The 22,244-nt window shown below is 44.4% G+C and overlaps 1 protein-coding gene across 1 annotated transcript in view; it reads right to left on the bottom strand.

Annotated features, from left to right (window-relative positions):
* The window catches only part of EPHB1 (EPH receptor B1), a 433,422-nt gene that overhangs the window by 32,573 nt on the left and 378,605 nt on the right, over nt 1–22,244 (bottom strand). The window contains exon 12 of the mRNA XM_007457544.1: nt 15,467–15,682. Coding sequence (XP_007457606.1) covers nt 15,467–15,682 — 216 coding nt within the window. The remainder of the gene's footprint in view (nt 1–15,466; nt 15,683–22,244) is intronic.

The raw sequence follows: 22,244 nt of genomic DNA on the forward strand, positions 1-22,244 counted from the left end.
CCTTTCCCTTCCTCACTCTGCTCTCTTTGTCTCTTGCTTACACTCTGACTCTTTTACCTCTGGATCTGTAAACTACACTGGAAGAGACTTTCTTGGCTGCCTTCAGATTTTTAAATTCAGCTTTCCCAGAGGAGGTGTAATATGCTCAGCGGTTTTGAGCTACTGGGGTCTTTAAAAAATCGCTTTTGTTTCCGTGTGCTCTCGGAGGGCTGGGTTGAAGGGCCTGGTGTCGCTTTCTTGGATAAACACCTTGCCTTCTAGAGATTTGCTAGACCCAGAGGCCTCTTTTCGTGAAGAGGCTCGGCCCTGTGCAGGGCTCACAGGTCAAGCCCTATCAGGTCTTGAAGGCCCTATTAAGCTAAGTGCAGGGGATGAGCACCTCTACCCCCCGGTACCAACTTCTCTAATGATGCAGGGGAAGCCCTCAGAACTAGAGGGACATTTGCAGACTCCAGGATCTCCTTCTTAAAAGGACACCAGTAATTGGATTTAGGGCCCACCTTAATCCACCTCATCTTAACCTGAATTATATCTGCAAAGACCCTATTTCCAAATAAGGTCACACTCACAGATACAGGGGTTAGAACTTCAAGTAACTTTTTTGGGGGGAACACGATGCAACCGATAACAGGGCCCTTCAAGGGCTAGCACGCCTTGATTTTATTGGCCTGCACACCCTCTTCCCAAAACCAGCCAGATGAGCCTGTTTACAAGCTGGGAGTGCAGCAGCAAGCACACTACTTTCTGACCTCTTCCATTTTGATGTTACCTCTTTCTGGAAAACCCTCAGCCTCTGATCCCTTATAACCTTATTCATTTACCCATCCATCCATCCTTCCACCTATCCATCCTATAAACGGTTACTGAGTACCTTTAATGTGCCCAGTTTTCCTGCCTAGTTCACCTCCAATTCATCTGAGAATCTACTCCACCCCCTTCTCTCATCTCAGCTGAAAGCCATCTCTCTTTTCTCTAAGCCATGGCTCCAAACTTTTATTTACTAAGCACCCAATCAGGTAAGTAAGCTTAAATCTTAGTGAGTGATTTACAGATACTACTGCCAATCAACATATTAAATAACGACCTTCTCTAGCAGAGGTCTTGCAAGGAATCAATGATCCTTGATTGATTGGTTCACTGACTTCTTGACTGACTCTTTGGGACCTCAGCTGAGAAGGTAAAATCTCACCGCCATCTGCTGGGTGTGCTTCAATCCAGGTACCCTCACAGTTCAAGCCTCCATTTCTGCACGGGGCTCCCAGGCCTATTCCCTGAGGACCTGGGTCAGGGTCTCATTTCCGGTTCTTCCTCTTTTCCTACCTCCCCTGGCCAACCACCCCCCACCCCGCCCCACCCTCGGAGTTCACAGCTTGGAGCAAAGCTACTGTGAGCCCACGTGGGCTGCTCACACAGTCCTACCCCATGATCCTGACTCATCTCTACTCACCATTTCCTGCAACATCCCTTTTGAAAACCTTTTCCACTGGGCAGCTGCTTCTCCCCGATCTGTGCTTGTGCACAAGTGTCCCCAGCACCCTCCTCTCCTCCACGCCCTGTCCTTGCTGAGGAAGCAGAGTCTGCCTCCAGCTCTGGGACTCTTCCCATGGGCTCCTGGCTGCACTCTTGCCCTAATGAACACCTCTGAGTTTTGGTCCAGATGTCCCTTCCTCAGGGTATGCAATACGTGCTTGATATATGCTTCTCCATGGCACCTAACAATTGTAATTATAGCACCTAACAATTGTAATTACATAGTTAATTGCGTCAGCTGTTTAATGTCCATCTTTTTTGCTAGGAAGGAACTTCAAGGAGCTCAGGAAGCGTCTGTTTTGTTCATTGCTGGGCTTTGCACACAGTAGGTGCTTAATAAATATGCGTTGGCTGAGAATGGCTGGTAGAGGCATTGCATGCACCTGCATGCTCCTGCAGGTTCCTGCAGGTGGCCGGCCCCTCCTGCATGATGACAGGCACACAGGGAGGAGGGCTTTGCCTGGCTGACCCCACACACCACACTCAGAGCAGAGAGATGTGCTGGCCGGGAAACCTGACCATGATCTTGCGCCAGTCACCAGGCTACGAGCTAGCTCAGGCTCTGAAATCCCATCCGATCCCACTCATGCTAATAATACACTGGCCTTACTAATCATAATTATGCTGAGCCTTTTTCAAAAGGGCATTTCAGTCAGGGCTTGATATCCTTAACTGAGCATCTGGTGACAAAGTGATCCGGGGAGAGATATCGTTGGAAGGGGAGGGCAGGGATGCCTGAAGAGGAGTGATGTGAGTGGCAGAGCGGGGTGACCGGAGTGGAATTTGAATGATTGCGCCCTCAGCTTAATTAATGCTGGGGGAGAATTTCCGGGGGACTGGGCCTCGGTTTTATTCTGGCTGCAGTTAAAGGGGCTCCCCTCTTTTCCTTGCTGATCTTCACTCCTCTGCACTTTCCCATCCACCCAAGAGAGAATCTGTCACCCTAGCTCAGTGACCGAAAGAAGAGTGAGAAATTTGAAAACGGCCTCCTGAGGGAAGCCAGGGATCAGACCGGGAGAAGAGTATGATTTAAACGTAAAAACCGCCAAGAATGGTGGGGAGAAGTGAAACTGGGCCTGGGGTCACTGGACAGAAAGCCAGCAAATCTTTCTCACTTGGAAGGACCAAGTTCCTAGCCTGAGCCCAACCATCAGGCAGAGGGATGAACCTTCTCAGCAGCGACTTCTGCAAAGTGCAGACAGAGGGGGCTTTTTCCCAAAGGCTTGCAGGAAGGATTATCTATCTCAGATAATGTTCTGCTTTCTTTGCACCTTTTAAGCATTAAGTACATTATAAGAAAAACAAAACGAAACAAAACAAAAAACCAGTGCTCTAGCAGTCAAACTCACTTCTCAGTGGTAAGGAAAGGAAGAGCCTAGCCCTCGCCCCACAGAAACTGGGAGGGCACGTGCCTGTCTCAAGGTAGTCCCGGGTTCCTGTGTGTTTCTCTGTCCGTCTCTGTGCTTGGGTATCCACGTGTGTGTACTGCACTGTACCTGTGTGTATGCCCGTGCATGCCACGTGTGTGATGCTGGTGGGAGCCACTCACCACAGGCTTTAAAGAAAGTTCACAGAGGCTTCCTACCTTCATCACAGAGTCCTCCTAACCATCTGTCACCCACAAGGGCTAGGGACAGCATTGCTGGCTCCTTGTGGAACAGAAAGTCTGGGCAGCCTGGACGGGGAGATGGTTACACTCCCCGCTCTGCCCTCGGTCCCCAGCTGGTTCAGGGAACAGGGATGCAGGTCGGCCACTCCTCCGAGACGTGTCAAAGCAAAGGGGGTCTCAGACTGGGGCACCCACTTCTCCTGTGCAGGTCGGGCTCAGGACCTGGCACGGGGAAGGGGGAGGGCCCCTAAGGCTGAGGCTTTGACTCTCTTGGTCTTTTCTCGGTGGATCCCCTCTTTGAGTTACCCAAGTAAAAGTTCCTGGAGAAAAAAGATTCTCCATCCCAAACATGGGTGAGCCCCTCTGGCACCCTGGACGACCTTCCTTCCTTAAGCCCTTATTTACGTATAGAAGATGGAGGGTAGACAAACACAGTGCCAGATACCCTCTCTGAGTTGAACTCCAGTATACTGGGCAGCCACTTCACTGGTAACCATGTCAATGAAAATGACTGAGGTGTTAATTCACGTGTGTTTGGTGCTATGGCACTGAAGAATCTCAAGACTGAGGGTGATCATCAGTATGTCCCCAGTTCCTCAAAAACCAACCCCGGGATCTTCAGGGCTGATTTAATCAACTTTGCTTTTTTTTTTTTTTCTTTTTCCAAAAGAGCTGATGAATGGGGCAGGACGGGGATTCAGATTCTGAGAAACGGGTTATTGGGGGAGCTAAGTGGCAGGGTCAGATGGAGGTTCCAAGACCTGGAGACAGATGCTGGTTTGGGGCTCTGTGGTGGGGACACCTATGGGCGCTGTGCCCTCCCCGCCTCATCAGACACAGGTGATGCTGGGACAGAGGCCGAGGGGCTCTAGTCCCTGCAAAGACATGGTGTCCCAATGTGGCCCCAGGACCTGCATAATCCCTCGGGCTTAGGGAGAGAGGAAATGCTCCAGGATGCCTGAAAATACATTTTCCTTTCTAGTCTGACAGGATGGGGACTCAGTGTCAGATTTACTTTGATTTTTGAAAAATAACTGACCTTTCTTGCAACGCAGGTTTGTGAGTGAATTTATGCTCCCTAAAATAGTTGCAATGCAGTCATGCTAAAAGTGCAGTCCAGCACTAGTGGTATCAGCATCATCTGGGTTCTTATATGAAATGCATATTCCTGGGCCCCAACTTAGACCTACTGATCAGAAACTCTGGGGTCAGGGCCCAGAAACCTCCACTTGCCTAGCGCTCCATGGGATCCTGGGGCACAGGGAAGTGTGAGAACCACGGGTCTCAACGGACACAATAATCTTTTTTTTTTTTTTTTTTTTTTGGCCATGCCTTGCAGTTTGTGGGATCTTAGTTCCCTGGTCCAGGGATCAAACCCAACCCACTGCAGTGAAAGTGCCGAGTCTTAACCACTGGACCACCAGGGAATTTCCTAGACACAGTAATCTTAACTGTCTTTTCCCCTCTTCTCTCCTGAGAAGTCTTCTTCAAAATTCTTCCACGGGGATCCTGTCACGAGGGCCCTGTTCTCCTTTGTGAATATCAAAATATTCACAGAATATCCTGGGCTTCTGGAAGCTCTCTGCTTTGTTGTTTTCTGTTTTGGAGTGAGTAGGAAGACGGAAAGTCACAATCTTTTTTACCAGTTGGCCTTGAAAATGTATACCTGGGTGTCTGTCGCTGTGGGGTATGGATTCTGAGAGCCCAGGATGCACTGGTGGCAGCACCCACAATAATCACAGACGCGGCGACCAGGGCAGGACCTACATTAGGGGTTGTTTCCAGTTTATCACAGGGGGTCATATGAATCTGACAATTCTTTCAAATCCCATCTTATGGATGAGGAGACCAAAGGCCAAATTTATAGAGCATAGTTTGAAACTAAATCCTGCATCTTCCTACCATAGAACTATTTTGCTACCCCAGAGTGGGAGAGAGTTCTAGAAGGGATCTTTTGCCACCTTCCCAGCCCACATTGCTGAAGACATGGGCAGCATAATATCATGGAATAAAGGTCAATTTTTTTGTGAAGGGAAAGGCCCTGGAGACTTCAGCAGGGAATCGATCATGGCTAGAATGGATGCTCCCTCCCAGAAACATGGTGAGATTGGAGGCTGCAGCTGAGACAATAATTCATGGGAATAATGGGGGAGGATGAGACAGGGTCCTGCCTCCATGGTGACAGGGTGACTGAAATTCATCACAGGGGAACAAGGGCCTCTGTAGAGCACATGCGGGGCAGACCTGGTTTCCCTGGCAGGTTCAGGACGAGCCAGTGGGACAGGTGCTCGCAGAGATGTCCCTGCAGGACAGCCTGACCCTTGTCCCATGGGGATGGTGGACCCTCCGTGTCCAGTGCCCCTGGGGCAGCTCAAAAATGGTCTAATGCAGATGGGGCAGCTTCTAGAGGAAGGACCAGCTGAGTTGTCCCGGAGCCAGTCCAGGCAGTCATTGAGGGAAGTGAGGGCAGTATGTGAGGGAGAGCTGGGCAGGCACGGAGATCAAGGCAAGAAAAGGAGCGGCTGGTGAATCACCTGAGAAAATGGCTTCTGCTTCCCGCCAGGAGGGGCAGATGCCCAAGAAGCAGCTCTATTTGAGGTTCCCCAGAGGGGGACAGATTGGGAAGAGAATATCAGCAGACATTAGAACAGAGAAAGCAGAGGAGGGAGGCACTGGCAGGCTTGGAAGGAAGGGAGCCTCAGAAGCGCAAAAACACCGGGTATGGGAGGAGCCGGGGATTGAGACAGGAGGGCTGAGAGTCAGGAGGAGCAAAGGGAAAGGGGCTGGGGGAGATCAGAGGCACCTTGAAGACAGAGTGCACTTCAGGATAAAATAAGGAGGTCTGCCGGGAGCAGCGTTGAGGGAAGGCATGGGCAAGGCCAGAGACTTCTCAGAGAGACAGCCTGGGGCTTTGAAGGATGGGAAAGTTAACACTACTTTAGCAGAAGGAACCTGGCTGAATACGAAGAAGCAAAGATTTTGCTCACAAAGGGACCGGATGGGGCCTCTTCCTACTGATCAGAAAAGAAAGCAAGGCATGCTGGAGCAGAGCTTTTGACTTAACCAGCAGAAAGCTGCCATGCAGAGAGGGTTTGTGGGACCCTGTTGGGTCTCTCTCCACCAGTGTGAGCTGAGAAAGGGCTAAGGTCAGTTTTGTGAATGTGTATGTGAGCCCCAAATGCAGAGTTAAACAAAGATGTGGCACTTTCCCTGATATGTGTGCCTTTTTTTCCCCTTGGTAACAGGAGACAGGACCAGTAATAACCAGAATGTTACCTGTGACGTCAAACACTGAGCACTGGTCTTTAACACAAGCATGGTGTTATGGATTGAATGAGTGTGTCCTTTCAAAATTCATATGTTGAAGCCCTAACCCCCAGTTTGGAGGTTGGGCCTTTTGGGAGGTAATTGGGTTTAGAGGAGGTCATGAGGGTGGGGCCCCCGTGATGGGATTAGTGTCTTTAAAGGAAGAGGAAAAGGGACCAGAGCTGTTGCTCTCTCTGTTTCTGTCTCTGCCTCTCTCTCTGTCTCTATCTCTCTCTGCCGTGTGAGCACCCAACAAGAAGGCGACCATCTGCAAGCAAGTAAGATGGCTCCAACCAGGAACTAAATTTGCCAGCACATTGATCTTGGACTTCCCAGCCTCCAGTTTCTCCAGAACTGTGAGAAATAAGTGTCTGTTATTTAAGCCACCTAGCATATGATATTTTGTTAGAGCAGCCTGAGCAGCCTAAGACACGTAGAGATGTTATTTTGAACACCCATAACAGTATTAAGAAATACACCTGCCAAAAAGAAAGTTATATAAATTGTACAGGTATTAAGAGCCCAGCCCAGCTCACTGATCTGTCTCTCTGGAATGTTAGGAGCAGTTCAAAACTCCTCCTTATTTTAGTGGGTTTATTACAGTCATAGAAAAGCACAAAGGAGCAAATTCTATCTGTTCATTATTCCAGGAGCCTGATGGGAAGGAAATGCTCTTGGGGCTACAAATAGCAATTTAAAATAGAGAAGGAAGACCTGGGGGAAGCATGTTGGAGAATTAAGACAGAATAAGAGATGAAGACTGAGGGCCTAGTAGGAAAAACTAGAAAAATTTAATAGCTACGACTGAGGTTTCCACCTATAAAGTGAAACAAGATGTATTAGAAGGTGACTATGTTTAAAAGATCTTGAAAGAACTGCATGAATATGGAACTTAAGATGGAGTAGGGCAGGCTTAAGGGCTGTCTTATGGACCTGCTGATTATGGTGATAAGCTGAAGTTTCCACTTTTGGTGTGGAGGAGTATGCTTCTAACAAACAGACTCTCCAGCAAATAACAACAAAGTACAAGAGAAGAGAAAAGGAAAGAAGAAAGAAAAGAAAGGAAAAACTACCTGAAGGTTGCAGAAACTGAGCAGCATGAGGTGAGTTTTACTTTTTGCAGTTTTGCCCTGGGGGCAGCTGTCCACCCAATGGCTAAAACTCTAGTGGAAAAACCTACCATCTTTCTGGCTGGAGAAACCAAGTGAAGGAGTCCTGGATAATCAGGGATGCTAGAGAGTTGGGAAAGAATCCCTGGACACAAGAGAACCAGGGAAATGGGATTCCAAATTCTGGGTATAAACTTCTGCCAGTTCTCTGGCTGACTCCTAAAGCATGCAAGTATAAGACAGATTGAAAACCACAGGAACTGAAATCTGAGCTGTTGTCCACTGCAGACATGACAGAGTCTGCAGGTTGAGTATAACATGTTAATTTCCTGCTAAATCAAAAAGATCAACACTCTTTGGATCAGTGTAATAGAATTCAGAGTCTCTACATCACATATACAACACTCACAACACATGTAATCCAAAACTACTAGACATACAAAGAGACAGAGAAATGTGATCCATTTTCATTGGAAAAAAGATACCAATCCCAGGATGACCCAGACTTACAATAGCAGCTATTATGGCTATGATCAATGGGGTAAAGAAAAATATGCTTATGATGAATAAAAAAAATAAGACATCTCAGCTGAGAATTGGAAAGTATAAAAGAAAGATTCATAAGAAAGTATAGAGCTAAAAAATACAATATCAAAAAAAATTGTCTCTTGAGGGACTTTTCTTAGAAGAATAGAGATAGCAAATGAAAGAATCAATGAATTTAAAGGTAGATCTGAGAAAGGGAGAAGGAAAAAAATGGGGAAAGTAATGAACAGAGCCTCAGGAACCTGTGGGACAATTTCACAAGTTTTACACATAAGTAGTTGTAGTCCTAGAAGGAGGGAAAAGGGGACAGGAAATAATATTTGAAGAATTGTGGCTGAAAAATTCCCCAATAATAGTAAAAGACATAAATTTACAGATTTAAGAAGCTGAGAGGATCTCAAACAAGATAAATTAGGGGAAAAAAGCATGACCAGGCACATCATAGTCAAGCTAAAAACCAAAGATAATGAGAAAATCTTGAAAGCAAACAGAGAAAAAGTCACTATTTATATTTATATTTGTGTTTATATATATAAATCCTAGAGTAACCATAAAAAAAATGTAAAGAAGTAGAGTTGAAAAGAAATCAATAGATAAATGAAAGTTAACAGCCTGCCCACCTCTGCCTGAAGGTGGGGTGGGGGCAATGCAATATGGCCTGACCTCTGTGTGTATTGCCCAAAGGCCAGCAGAGCCATTTGGCAAAGATGACAATCCTTTGCTGGATTTTTGGGAAGAAAATGGGAAAGAAAGAAAGAGAAATAGGCTTTCTGGGATATCACAAATGACCCAAATTGAGCAGGGAGTCTGGCACACTGTGGGGCCAGAGAGGAAGCCATTGTGTCCCGAGCACTGGACTCAGAGTCTGGAAACCTGAACTGAAGGGCCAAAGCTACACTGACAATCTATGTGACTGAGTAACTCATTTGACCACTCTGGGCCTCGATCCCTCCTCTGCAAAGTGAGGGGGTAGGATTTACAGCAAATTCTTAGTAATTGCCTCTCTGGAGGAAAGGGACAGTTGAACATCCATGCTTCCTGCTTTACAGACATCTGTATTGGTCAATGTTGGGCTTCTTCATGCTCAGAATGAGGTCCTTTGCCCACTCTACCTCTTTCAAGTCAAGTGCATTTACACCCCCTGTTTTGATTCTTGTCTTTATGCTGATGACTCCTAAATACACATCGTCATTTGGACTTCTCCTCCATGCTCCAAACCCAGATTTCCAGCTGCCTATTCAGCAGCTCTACTTAGATATCCTACCAGCACATAAAAGTCAAAATATTCTAAACAAGTGTCTTACAAATTTTGTAACAGAATCATCTGGGAAATCTTGGTGAAAATGCCAAGGCCCAGACTCTATTCAACTTCATGAGTCTGTTCCTCTGTTTTCCTTATTAGCTCTCCAGGTAAACCTGATACTCACCAAAATTTGAGAGACTCTATTTTAAACTAAACCCACAATTTACTCCCAATCCTTCTATTCCTCCAATCAGTTCCTTTCCAGAATCCCCATTCTCAGGGAATGGCACCATCATCCATCCAGAGACACAGTTCAGATACCAGGTGTCATCCTTGGACCTCTGTTACCCTCACCCCTAAGCATCACCCACTCTCAAGTCTTTTCCACATTTCTCCCCTGATCCCCCTGGGCTTCATTCACTCCACTGCCCATGGCCTCCTGACACATCTTGCTTCTACTGTTGCCTCCCCCATCTGTCCTCTACACTTCAGCCAGGGTAAATGTTTTTAAAAAATATTTTATTCTGAGACAGTTTCAATGTCTAGAAAAGTTTCAAGAATACTACAAAGAATGCCTATACACTCCTCATCCAGATACTCCATTCAAATTCTTAACAACTGTCACAGAAATGCCCTCTTAGGGATCATATGTAAATATTACCCGCTTATCATGCCTCTCTAATGCCCTTCAATCTGGAACTGTTGGCGGTCTGCTTAACTTTCACGACCTTGAAATTTTAAGATCATAGGTTAGGCATTTAATAGAATGTATCTCAATTTTAATTAGTCTGATTTTTCCTCATGATAAGATCCAAGTTATACATTTTGAACAGAGTATTTGAAATGCTATGATCTTTCATTGCATACTGTCAGTGGCACACAATGTCTGTTATTGGTGGTGTGAACTCTAATCTTTGATTCAGATGGTATTACCAGACTTTTCTGTAAACTTACTTTCTCCCTTTTTGTTATTAATATTTTGGGGGAAATACTTTGAGGCTATGTAAAGTCCCCATTCTCTCTCATTTCACCCCATGTATCAACATGTTTCTTAACTATTAATCCTATGGTCACCAAATAGTGATTTTTCTAATAACACCATTCTTTCCACTATTGGGAAAAGCTTTATCTTCTCTTATTTACTCATTCATATTCATATCAGTGTGGACTCCATAGTTACTATCTTATTCAATAGGTTATAATCTGTTACCATCAGTATATATTTTGAGGTTCATTTTATACTATATTTAGACATTGAAGCCCTTTAAGCTGAGTATTGTGTACTTTTGACATATTCCCATCATTCTTTGAGTAGCTTCTTACTTTCTAGCACATAAAGTTGTACTGGACTCATCTAATACTTCTACCCAGGCCCTGGAAGGGGCCATTTCTCTAATGAGTCCTGGGTGCTTTTAGTATAGAAGAGAATACAGAATCCAAGATATGAGTGCCAGGTGTACTTTTTGCTTCACAGGTACCATTGTGTACAGGCACTCTCAGCTCTTATTTATTTCTCTATCTCCTTATATATTGAAAACCACAAGTTCTCACAGATACCTCCAATTCCAATTCAACATCACATAATTCATTCTAGCTTTCATGCTTTCCATATTTGTAGCTCCTTCACCAAAAGGTCCCATTGTCTCCAATATATTTCTCAATATCCCTGTCTATAGCTAATCTTCCAATAGTGCTGGCCTTCCAGCCCCCTCACCCTGCTAGGGCTTGCCTCTCTAGATCAGGACATCTACCTTGAGTGGGCTTGCCAAATGACTTTTGGATGAAAGAAAGAAGGAAGAAAGCCAAGAAAGTTTTTTTGTTTGTTTTGTGTATAAAGAAGGGAGGGAAGATATTGGAAAGGAAAAGTAAGAGAAAAACCAGGTTATTTTTCTAAAATGCAAATTCATCACCTTTGGGTCATGTGTGTGCATCTGTGTACACCCCTCCCACCACCCACCCCCACCCCACACAGAGCCCTCATTGCTCTAAGGAGGTAAATTCCATCACAAGCATCTAGGAGGCCCTGCCCGATGTAACTACTGCTGACCTCCTTGGTCACTTTCCCTTCTTTCTCCAAATGCCAAGCACAGGAGTCCTCTCTCAGCTCCTCTAAAATTCCACCTTCCCTCTTGACACAGAGCCTTTGTATGTGCTGCTTATGTTTCTCAGTGCTCTAACCTGCCCCATTCATTTGGGTGACTTATTCTTCAAATCTCTGTTGGAACACCATCTCCTCCTCGGGAAGCCCTCCTTAATTCCCCTAGATCTAGTCAGGCTATTTTTCTTATTTATTATTTTCTTCATGCTCTCACAGAACACAGTGACTCTTATCTCAACTGGCAATTATGCACTTATTTGTGTATGTGTCCGATTAATCTTCCTTTTCCTCATTCGAATGTGAGTAATGTGAGAATAGTAATGCTGTCTCTTTTCAATCCTAATTGTGCCTCTAGCTTGTAGCCCAGGATTGGTACATAGCAGATGATCAATAAATATTTTTCATGTGAATAAATTGCATTTTTAGAAATATCAATAGTTTAATCAGCAAACATGATAATTTTCTCTATTTTGAATAAAAGGCAAAACATGGAAGAATAATATGATAAAATGTGAAGGATCCTGAAAGCTGTTAGGTTTAGTTTATAAGCATCATTTAGAAGAAACACAAAATCACAGCAAATGATCTAAATAATGTGTGCAGGAAAGTAATGTGGGGAATATTTCACTTAAGAAACTTTCAATGTAAGACATATAGAGATTGTATATTTGACTCACATTATAATTTAGGTGACTCAGGGTCATTAAAATGTTATTCCTTCCAAATGTAGAGTAGAATTGCATTCAAAATCCATATGTTGGGCTTCCCTGGTGGCGCAGTGCTTGAGAGTCCGCCTGCCGATGCAGGAGACGCGGGTTCGTGCCCCGTTTCGGGAAGATCCCACATGCCGCGGAGCGGCTGGGCCCGTGAGCCATGGCCACTGAGCCTGCGCGTCCGGAGCCTGTGCTCCGCAAATGGGAGAGGCCACAACAGTGAGAGGCCCGCATAACGCAAGGGAAAAAAAAAAAAAAAAAAAAATCCATATGTGAGTGTATATGTATCACTGCATGTTTTGGAACCAGATAAAGTGATCTTAAATTGGAAAAAAAAAAGATATTTGAAAAGAGCCAAGAATTTTTTTTTACAGAAGAACGAAGAATAACTTACTTTATCCAAACAGTAAAACTCTTGCTAAAATTCATGTAATCATATAGTAAAACTTCTGATAAAGTTACTATAATTAGAACAATATGGTTGGGAATAAGAATTTAAGTTGATCAATGGAGTAGATTTGAGAATCAAAACATAGTTTATGTAAGGAACTTAACATATGACAAGGATGACATGTGATTCAATAAAATATGGAAAACATCTTCAATATAATTACCTATTCACCTGTATGAAAACAGGGTAAGAATATATGTCCTAACACATATTCAGAAACATATTTGAGAATAGCCCTCGTGTCTATCAACAAGAGAATGGGTAAATAAACAATGGAATGCTACAGTAAATAAGAACAAACTACTTCTGCACACAACAATAGGAATGAATCTCACACACAGTATGCTAAGAGAAAGCGGCCAGACGCAAAGAACATCCTGATTCCACTTATGTGAAGTTCAAGAACAGGCAAAACAAACCTATGGTAGAAAAAAAATCAGAACAGTGGGTGCCTCTGGGTGTGGGACAGGGGAGGGACATGAGGGAACTTCCTGGTATGATGACAGTGTTCTTTATCTTGATAGAATTTTGGGTCACACAGTTGCATGCATTTGTTAAAACTCTGTAAGTGTACGCTTACGATTTGTGCACTTCTTTATATGCAAATTTTACCTTAATGAAGGAAAGAACTATAAAGGAATATTTAACTCTTATTAAAGATGTGTATGCTGAAGTGTTTAGGGGTGATGTGTACTAATATCTGCAACTTATCTGGAAAGCATCAACAAAATAGGATGGAGTGATGAATAGACAGAGGGATGGATTAAATAGTTATATAATAAAGCAAACATAGCAAGAGAATAATTCTAGAATCTATGTGGTGAGAATATGGCTGTCTTTTGCAAAATTCTATCAAGTTCTCTGTACACTTGAAATTTTTCAAACTAAAAACTTGGGAAAAATAAATACATTTCAGGTGTACTAACTATTTACATATGGGACAACCCCCTTCAAAAGGCATTTTATAACCCTGAGAACTTTTAGAATAAACCAGATAATCCAATAAATAGAGGAAAAGATAGATATTTTTCACTAAATGAATATGAACCACTTTTGCAAGCCAAAGGATATCATAAACAATATCAAAAGGACAATTGTATTCTTTTGAATAAAAAAAAAGAATTGTATTTTTTTGTACAGAAAAAGGTGAAGAAACTAATTGTATCATATATGGCAGAAAAAGGGTTAACATCTCTAACATAAAAAGAATTCCTATAAATTTCTAAGAAACAAGAAAATAACCCAATAGAAAAATAGGTAAATACATGTACAGATAATTAACAAAAGAAGAAACATGAATCCCAGTAACTGTGCAAAAAGACAGTAATATCTCCAGCAGTCAGTTGAAAATGCAAATTAAAACAAAATGAGGTATCATTTTTCACCTTTGGATTAGCAAATTTTTAAATATTGATTACTTTCAATGCTGGTGAGGATGTTGGAAGATGGGCACTGTACATCCCTAGTGGAGTGTGAATGTTTACAGACTTTCAAAGCAGCAACCTGTAGTAAGAATCCCCAAGAGACACACAAGACACAGAGAAATAGGCATAGTATGATGCCATTTTTATAAAATAAAAAATTTCCAATTTTTGAACAAAGAGAAAAGTGTGAAAGCAGGCACACCTAAATGTTGAAACTGATGCTTCAGGACAGGGCTTGGTAAACTGTGGCCTAAGTACCAAATCTGGCAGGTCATCTGGTTTCTTACAGCCCATGGGCTAAGGGTGGTGTTCATACATTTTTAAAGGGTTACATTTTAAATGGTTATATAATCATGTGCATAATATACTCATTTGGCCTCTTGGCCAGCAAAGTCTAAAATATTTACTATTGGCCCTTTAGGAAAAATTTACCAACCCTTGCTTCAAGGGAATTGTAGGTTCTGAGTTAGTCTTTCCTTTCCTCTGTCTTGTTTTGATTTTTATGATAATTATGATAACTATGTATTGCTTCTGCAAGCTTAAGGAATATAGGTAGGTAGTTAAGTAGGAAGATCAATCACTTTGGATGTTGTGGGGAATAGATGTAAGAAGACAAAAGGAAACCAGGGAGACTAACTAGGAAGTTACTGTAACAGGCCAGGTGAAAGAGAATGGTGCTTAGAAACAGGGTGGGTGCACAGCAGAGGTGGGAAGAGAGGGACAGACTTTATAGAAACCTATAGGAGTAGCTGAGGGATTGGACACGGATGGGGAGGCACAGAGAGAACTCAAGACTGATTCCTAGGTTTCAGTCGTTAGTTGAATGGTGCAACCACTGAGTTGAAGAGATGGGGGAGGGGAAATTGGAGAGTAAATCAAGAGCTCTATTTTGGACCTGTGAAAGTTCTAAAGGGAATTGTGTGAACTAGGCAGCTGGACAGATGATTAAGCTGCTTGGCTGTAGAGAGGGTGGCTGAGCAAGAAATACAAATTTGAGAGTACTCATCATGTAGATGGTACTTAAGGCTTTCTGGAAGTGATAGGGAAAGAGAAGAGGGCCAGGAGTCTACCTGGTATCACAGTGCTCAACCCAACTGCAGCCCACTCCCTGCTGACAGCTGTCTCCAATGTCACTGTCCAAATGTTTGGATTCCCCCAAATCATCCTTTCCAAAATGTCCTCTTCATGGGCCAGGAACAGCATGGCTTCAGAGGAGACACCGACCCTTTCTCACAGCCTATGCCCAACACTTGCCTGGACAAACAGCTACTGTAATTTCTCCTGGATGAATGGTCCGCCCAGCACCTGACTCCCCTCAGTGGTTAGATGAGTTCTGGTCCCAGTCCCTCCCAGTATGGTCCGTCATGGGTCCCTGCCATGAGCAGCCACGTTTCACCCCTGTTGTACTTTGACCCGAGAAGACACAGAAGGACTCACCAAGGAGCTGGTGTAGGTGGGGTCTGAGGTGTCATCTTGGAGGTAGCGGGAAAGGCCAAAGTCAGACACCTTGCACACCAGGTTACTGTTGACCAGAATGTTCCTCGCAGCCAGATCCCGGTGCACGTAGTTCATCTCGGCCAGGTACTTCATGCCCGCGGCAATGCCCCTCAGCATCCCCACCAGCTGGATCACCGTGAACTGTCCATCATTTTGCTGTAATAAGACACCAAGGGCAACCAGATCAAGATGGGCTTCAGTGGTTAAGCAGAAGCTGAGGTGCCTTCTCCCTTCCGGCTCCCGTTCTCCCTCTCCTTGAACACTCTGCCTTCTCCTTGCCGTCTTGTGGATTTCATCTTCAAATTACATCTCAAAGCCATCCAGTCCTCTCCACCTTCACTGACACCATTCTAACCAACTCCATCATCCATCACCTGTAACAGCCTACCTACACCTTCCCCCGTCCCAATCCATTCTCTAAGGGCAGCTAGAGCCATCCTCGTAAGATGGAAATCAGGTCACGTCACTGAAGCGCTCTAATGGCCTCCCACTGTATTAATGGAAAGTGCCAAACTCCTCAGTGTGGCCCATGGGGCCCCACTGGGATCAGCTACTGCCTCACCTTATGCCACTTTGTCCTGCACTCCTGTGTTAAAGCCACAGTGACTGGTGACTTTTCAATCATCTCCCTGGCCAAGCCCTTCCTGCCTCAGGGCCCTTACACATGCTGTTCCCTCTGTCTTTTCCCCACAATCAACACCTACTTGCTTCAGGTCTCCACTTAAATGTCACTCCCTCAGAGAGGATGTCTCTGTAGCCAGTCCCCTCCCCCACACATAATTAGCACTTTCTTACTACTATCCTTCAGTGTATGCTCTTATTTTCCTTCTTAGCATGTATCACAAGGTTTAGTTGTGTGTGTGTGTGTGTGTGTGTGTGTGTGTGTGTGCCTGTCTGTCTGTCTGTCTCTGCTACTTGACTCTAAGCTCTTTGAGACAAGAACACTCCCTCTTGCAGTCACCATAGCATTCCCAGTGCTGAGAACATTTGAGTAGACAGATGTAGCTTGATAAACATATGCTGAATGAATGGCTGGTACATCTCTTCTTGTCTCCAGAATTAAATGTTTATGGTGTCTTGGTCGACAGTGGATAACACACCTGCCTCAGAGGGCTGGATGGTCAGGAGGAGCACACACACTGTGTCTGGCTCGTGCACTCTCCCAGTGAATGGGAACTGTTGCCTCCCCTCCTCCTGCCAACCTGAAGTGCTGCCTTCTCTCCAATCACAGTTTCTTACCTGGGTGGCCTCCCTCCTCCATGGTTAGAGGACAGGCTCTTCTGTGAGTGAATGTATGCCTTCCTCTACCTCCCCAAAGCCCCTGAGTCTGGGCTCTGCACACACTGGTTACATCAGTGGACCTTGGGCCATGCTGCCAAGAACACATTTTCCCAACTAGTCCAGCCCCAGCTGCTCCCTAAAGGGTTATGAGTTGTATTGTGTAAGAAGAGCATGGCCCAGGCATTGAGATGCTCTGAGTGGGGGAGAGTGGAGAGGAGGCGGGGCACCCTGGGCTATTCCAGTTACTGCTGAACACAGACCTTGAGCAAGGCAGTCCCTCCCTCTGCCCCAGGGTCCTCCTGTGAAATGCAGGAAGCATAAACAGTGTGAGGAGTTCCCATTTATTGAGCGCCTACTGTCTGTGAGATGGTGCCCAATGCACTCACATGCATTATCTCACTAATATGTATGGGACACATCATTTATGCATGAGCTCCGGCAAAAGTAATTTTCTATGCAAAAATAAGTAAAGAAAAATAAAAGAACTGTTATAAAAATACACTATTTATTAGGTAAAATATTCCAACAATTGAAAAGTCTAACAACGGTAGCATGAATTGTTGAAGACTTTGTTCCTCATGCAAGATTGCAAGCCCGAGGGTTGGTTATACCCCTGGCTCAGTTGAAGGACTGGAGCAAACTGGCACTCCTTCCACTCCTTCCTGAGCCCCCAACCCCTACCAGAAGGAGGACCCCCAAACACACTGAGTTTGACATACTCCAAGTTCCAAGTTCTCACTCAAACCTTAACCACCTCCCAATCTGCCCAGAATGCGTCCTCTGCAATATTTGCTTCTAACCAACTCCAAAAGAAAGTGCAGAGCTGCTTTTTGGAAACTGATTGGTTTTCAGCACATGGTGCCCATCTGCCAGAGCTGGATGTGCCGTGAGTGATGCAAATCTTGCTCACTAATGAACTTCACTCCACACCTCCTTGAGAAGCTAGCCCAGATTTCCCCAGCACCATCATTTCTCTAAGTAGGTCTCTGGGGATCTGCCTCTCCAGAAAGTTGTCATGCAACTTCCGCATATTAGAAAATATATTTCAGCCACAAGTCCCAAGGGTCAGATTTTTTTCAATTCAGTTTGTTCCTTCTCCTCTGTAAGTGGAGACAACAATGTGGTTAAAAATAAATGTCTCCCTACAGAAGCCCACTTGTAGACAGATGTTGGGGAGGGCACCGGTGCTGGTTGGAAGCAGCTCTGCCAAGAGCGGTGTTGAAAGCTTTTGCAGATTTGTGTCTATGTTTCTACTTTAAGTCATTAAAGACTTCACTGAGCTGCTTCATTTTCTGATTTGTTTGAATGTTTAGATCAGTCATCTTATAGATTTCTGGTGTTGACAAAGGGCAAAAAGTGATTAAAAGTTCAGGCTTTGGAGCCAGACAGACCATGGTGGGTCCGGGCTCTGTCTCTCATTGGCTGCATGCTCTTGGGCAAGTTATTTAACCTCCAGAGCTGTGATTCCCACGACTGTAAAATAAGAACAGAGCGCCCATTCTTCCTGTGATTTGAGATTCAAGGTTAAATGAGATAATACATGTGGAGGGCTCAGCTCAGTGCCCCATGAATACCAAGACAGCAGCAATGACTGCTGGAATTATCAGCAAGGCCATAATGTCTCACAAATCATCTCTCCCATGACCCCCAGATGCCTGGTGAGAGAGACAGAGGCCACTTTGGACGAGGACTGCAGGTTCCTTCTGGTTTCCTGGGTGTGTGGGGCAGACATCCTAGGATCACTGCCCTCAGAGAGCTTAGTTCACAGCGCATTCTGAGCTCAGCAGTTTGGCATCTGTAATAATCATCCCCATCCTAACTGTAGTAGGAACTATAATGCAGGCCTGAAATTAGGATCAATTAATCTACAAACTCTGATTTCTTCCCTTCTTGGCCTTTGAATGGCAAGTCATACTTCATGGAATATGTTTTCATCCTTAACTCCAGTCCTGTGGAGTAGGCAAGGCAGGCAATATTACATTGTTTTTATAGAGAAGATAAAGGAAGTGCAGAAAGTTTGAGTGATCAGCCTTAAATCACTCTGTGTGATTTTGACTTATAACAAGAATCTAAGTCCAAACAGCAAATTGCTTCTCCATTTACATTTCATCTTTTATCAATTGGTAATGGCTGCCTCAAATGTTGTGTGGAGAAGTCTGTGTATAAGCTTTGTAGGAAGAAGATCTATGATTGATTAATGATGTCTGCCATGGCCATAGAAAGAGAAAGTAGAAACATGTACCACAAATATGCTACTTTATCTGAATCTTTTGTAATTCCTGTCCAGTGCCTTTTCCACTGGAAAATGCTGACTCTACAATACATTTTCTTTAGAATCTTCAGGAGAATCAGGTATCATGATAAGACAGTCATACCTGTTGCATCCATAATCTTGGAAACTTAGAGATATAAACATATTAAGATTTTCTGACATGTCCAGCTGTTTTATGTTCACTTCATTGATATAAACTCCCCAAAAAGAACTTTCAGAGATATGAGCATCAGCATACAAAGATAAACAAGACAGAAAAACAAAAACAGATTTCTTAGAACTTTGGGAAATGATGTGATTCTGTGCTGAGCACATGGTAAAAACACAGTTTGTAGTAGAAATACAGGCTGGGTGAAGTGATTTAAACTTTCTTCCTTTCAAGAAGTGCTTTCTGCTGAAATTGCTTTTCTGCAAATTCACTGAAGCCACTTGCTGGCCCTTTTATTAGCCAGGAAGGATTTAGGTATTTCAACTTTCATTGACAAACCCACTTCAGGAAATGAAACCTTTATTTGATTTGTTTGAAGAAAATGAATCATAGATTTTTTTTTTTTTTTTTTTTTTTTTTTTTTCCTTAAAATTTTGTTTTTTTTGAAAAAAAAAAAACAAAAATTTTTTTTTTTTTTTTTTTTTTTTTTTTACCTGAAAGAGCCCTTTCAAATCATCCAGCTCAATGCCTTTAGTTTATAGATTGGGAAATTGAGTTAACAGATTTGCTCAAGGCCACAGGGTGACTCATAGCAGAGCCCAAACCTGGGCCTCAGTCTCAGAACTTGCAACCTGGTGTTCTCTTTCTGACAACAAAAGAGGCTTGCTGTCCTCTAGCTCCAGCCCATGAATGAGCATCCCATGAATGATAAATGTCCCCATTTGACATTGTTCAGTGACTTCCAAGAGTCTTCCAGTTACGACCATCTGTGAATGAACCAGCAGTAACCACAAGGCCAAGCTTTAGCCACGAAGGCCTTATGGAGCAGGTTGACCTTCTTGGCTGAGGCATAAGGCATTGAGGAGGGCTTCAGGGCTTATGCCTAAGATTATGTAAGAGCTACCAGGTTGAATCCCCTGAATCTGAGTGCCAAGAAGGAAATATTTAATTATGGATTTGCAGTCTACCTAACCCATGGCACAGACATTTTTTAAAAAATGGATAATTATGAACCTACTGAATGTGTGGCTAAAGAATAATGGTGTTTCCAATCCCTCCAGAATGTGAAGAATTCTGAGTCCTGAAATGAGTGGGGAGCAGTGAGCAGACTGTGAGAAGCCCTTTACGATGTGCTTCCTGGACCCTCGATGCCCAGAGCCTCTGAGACACCCATCCAGAGCTGGAGTTGTGGTCACTCTCCAAAGCCACCACGTCTGGTATGAAAGGACCAGTGGGGTTTGGGGAGGAAGCAGGTGCACAAATTGAAGACTAACCCTTTTCCTTTCTTCTCTGAATGGTGATCTTGAAAGTATACTACCTCCCAGAAGATGGACCCTGCAGGATGGAACTGATGACCCACTTTTCAATTTTATCAAGCAGCAAATACATCAATTAATGCTGCTATGCTCCAGGGTTTGGTAGTGAGGCTGAAATTAGATTTATAGATTACCTGTCTCTGTGACAGGCGGGGAGTCGGACATGCTTCATTTCCCTCAGCTCCCAGCACCGCCTGCTCTGGCCGCTCCCTTCTGGCCATCCTTTCCCCTCTATTTCCCTGTGCTCCTCTCTCGCCCCTAGCTTTTCTCCCACTGCCTGGGCCACATTGTTGTGAAAAATAACTGGCATCCAAACTGCCCCCATGTCCTGCGCCCCCAAAATGGAACAGGTGTGTGCAGAGCAGCGGTGCAGGGTTCTGATTTTCCGCAGGCTCCTGAGAATGAATCTTCCTGTTCGCCTGTGTGTTCCAGGGAATGAGTCTCATCACGGTCTCCAGATCGTGTTGAGAGTCTCTGTGAAGCACAGACAGGTGACTTGCAGGAAGTAAATGACTCCTGATAGGTCCGGAGGCTGGTTCTGGAAAATACTTTTTCTTCTAACATTACCTCCTATTCACATTGCTTTGGCTGACACGAGAGGTCTGGCTACAAGGACAAGAGACCCTGTACACTCAGCAAGCTCCATCTCTCCTGCCATGCTGAAATGCTTTTGCTCCAGAAACAGTTCTTCATTCAACTAGCCTCGACCCGGTGCTCAGTGTGCTGGGTGCTGGGGTTTCAAAATACAAAGCATAACCCACACCCTCATGGAGGCTGTACCAGGCAAAGTACGTGGAGCTCATCACCTACATCAGCTGTCCCCCACCCCACCAAACAAAAGCCACTACTGCCTAATGACCCAGACGAGGCATAAAGTGTGTGCTCCCCCTGCAAAGGTAGGTTCAGTATGTACAAATGCAGCTTCTAGACAAGTCCTCAGCTCCCTTTCCACACTGCAGCCCCTAAGCTCTGCTTCTGAGCTTTGGAGCCACCAGGCAGCTGCTGACAGATTACCAAATACGCCATGCTGACTTTGGCCTATGAACACACAGCTCCACTGTTCTGTGAGCCTACCTGCCCATTCCTGACCTGTCTGGCAAATTCTTCCTTCTCCAATATCAGAGAAATTCTCTCTCTTCCTTGAAGCTTTCCCTGGCTTCCTCAGGAAGGTTTCAGTTCTTCTTTATGTGATACCTCTGTACTTCATGTACGGAAACAAAGAGTATAATCCAGGCAGATGATTGCTGGAAGCTTTGGGCACTAAGGTCCTGGGGGTCAGAAGCATCTATGCAGGTTGTATTCTCTAAAATAGATATAACAGGACCTCCTATCCCTTATGTGTAAGAAGGCTGCTGTCCCCCATCAAGATGTGGAGCATGTTTCTTCCCCTTGAATCTGGGTGGGTCCATCAATGTGGTTGAAGGATGCTGTGTGACATTTCAGGTTAGGTTACAAAACTGATACAACCTCTGCCTTCTACTCTTGGGATGCTTGTTCTTGGGACCCAGCTTGCTGGGAGGAAGCCCTAGTCAGCCAGGTGGAGAGATACCAGCTGATACCCAGCATCAACCATGGGACAGATGAATGAATGAGGCTTCTGATGATTCCAGGCCTTAACCCTTGAGCTTCTCCTGCTGACAACACATGGAACAGAGAGGTCTCCACCGAGGCCTACCCAAATTGCAGAATTGTGAGCAAACT

Source organism: Lipotes vexillifer, unplaced genomic scaffold, assembly GCF_000442215.2.
Source record: "Lipotes vexillifer unplaced genomic scaffold, Lipotes_vexillifer_v1.1 scaffold86, whole genome shotgun sequence".
Classification (NCBI taxonomy): domain Eukaryota; kingdom Metazoa; phylum Chordata; class Mammalia; order Artiodactyla; family Lipotidae; genus Lipotes; species Lipotes vexillifer.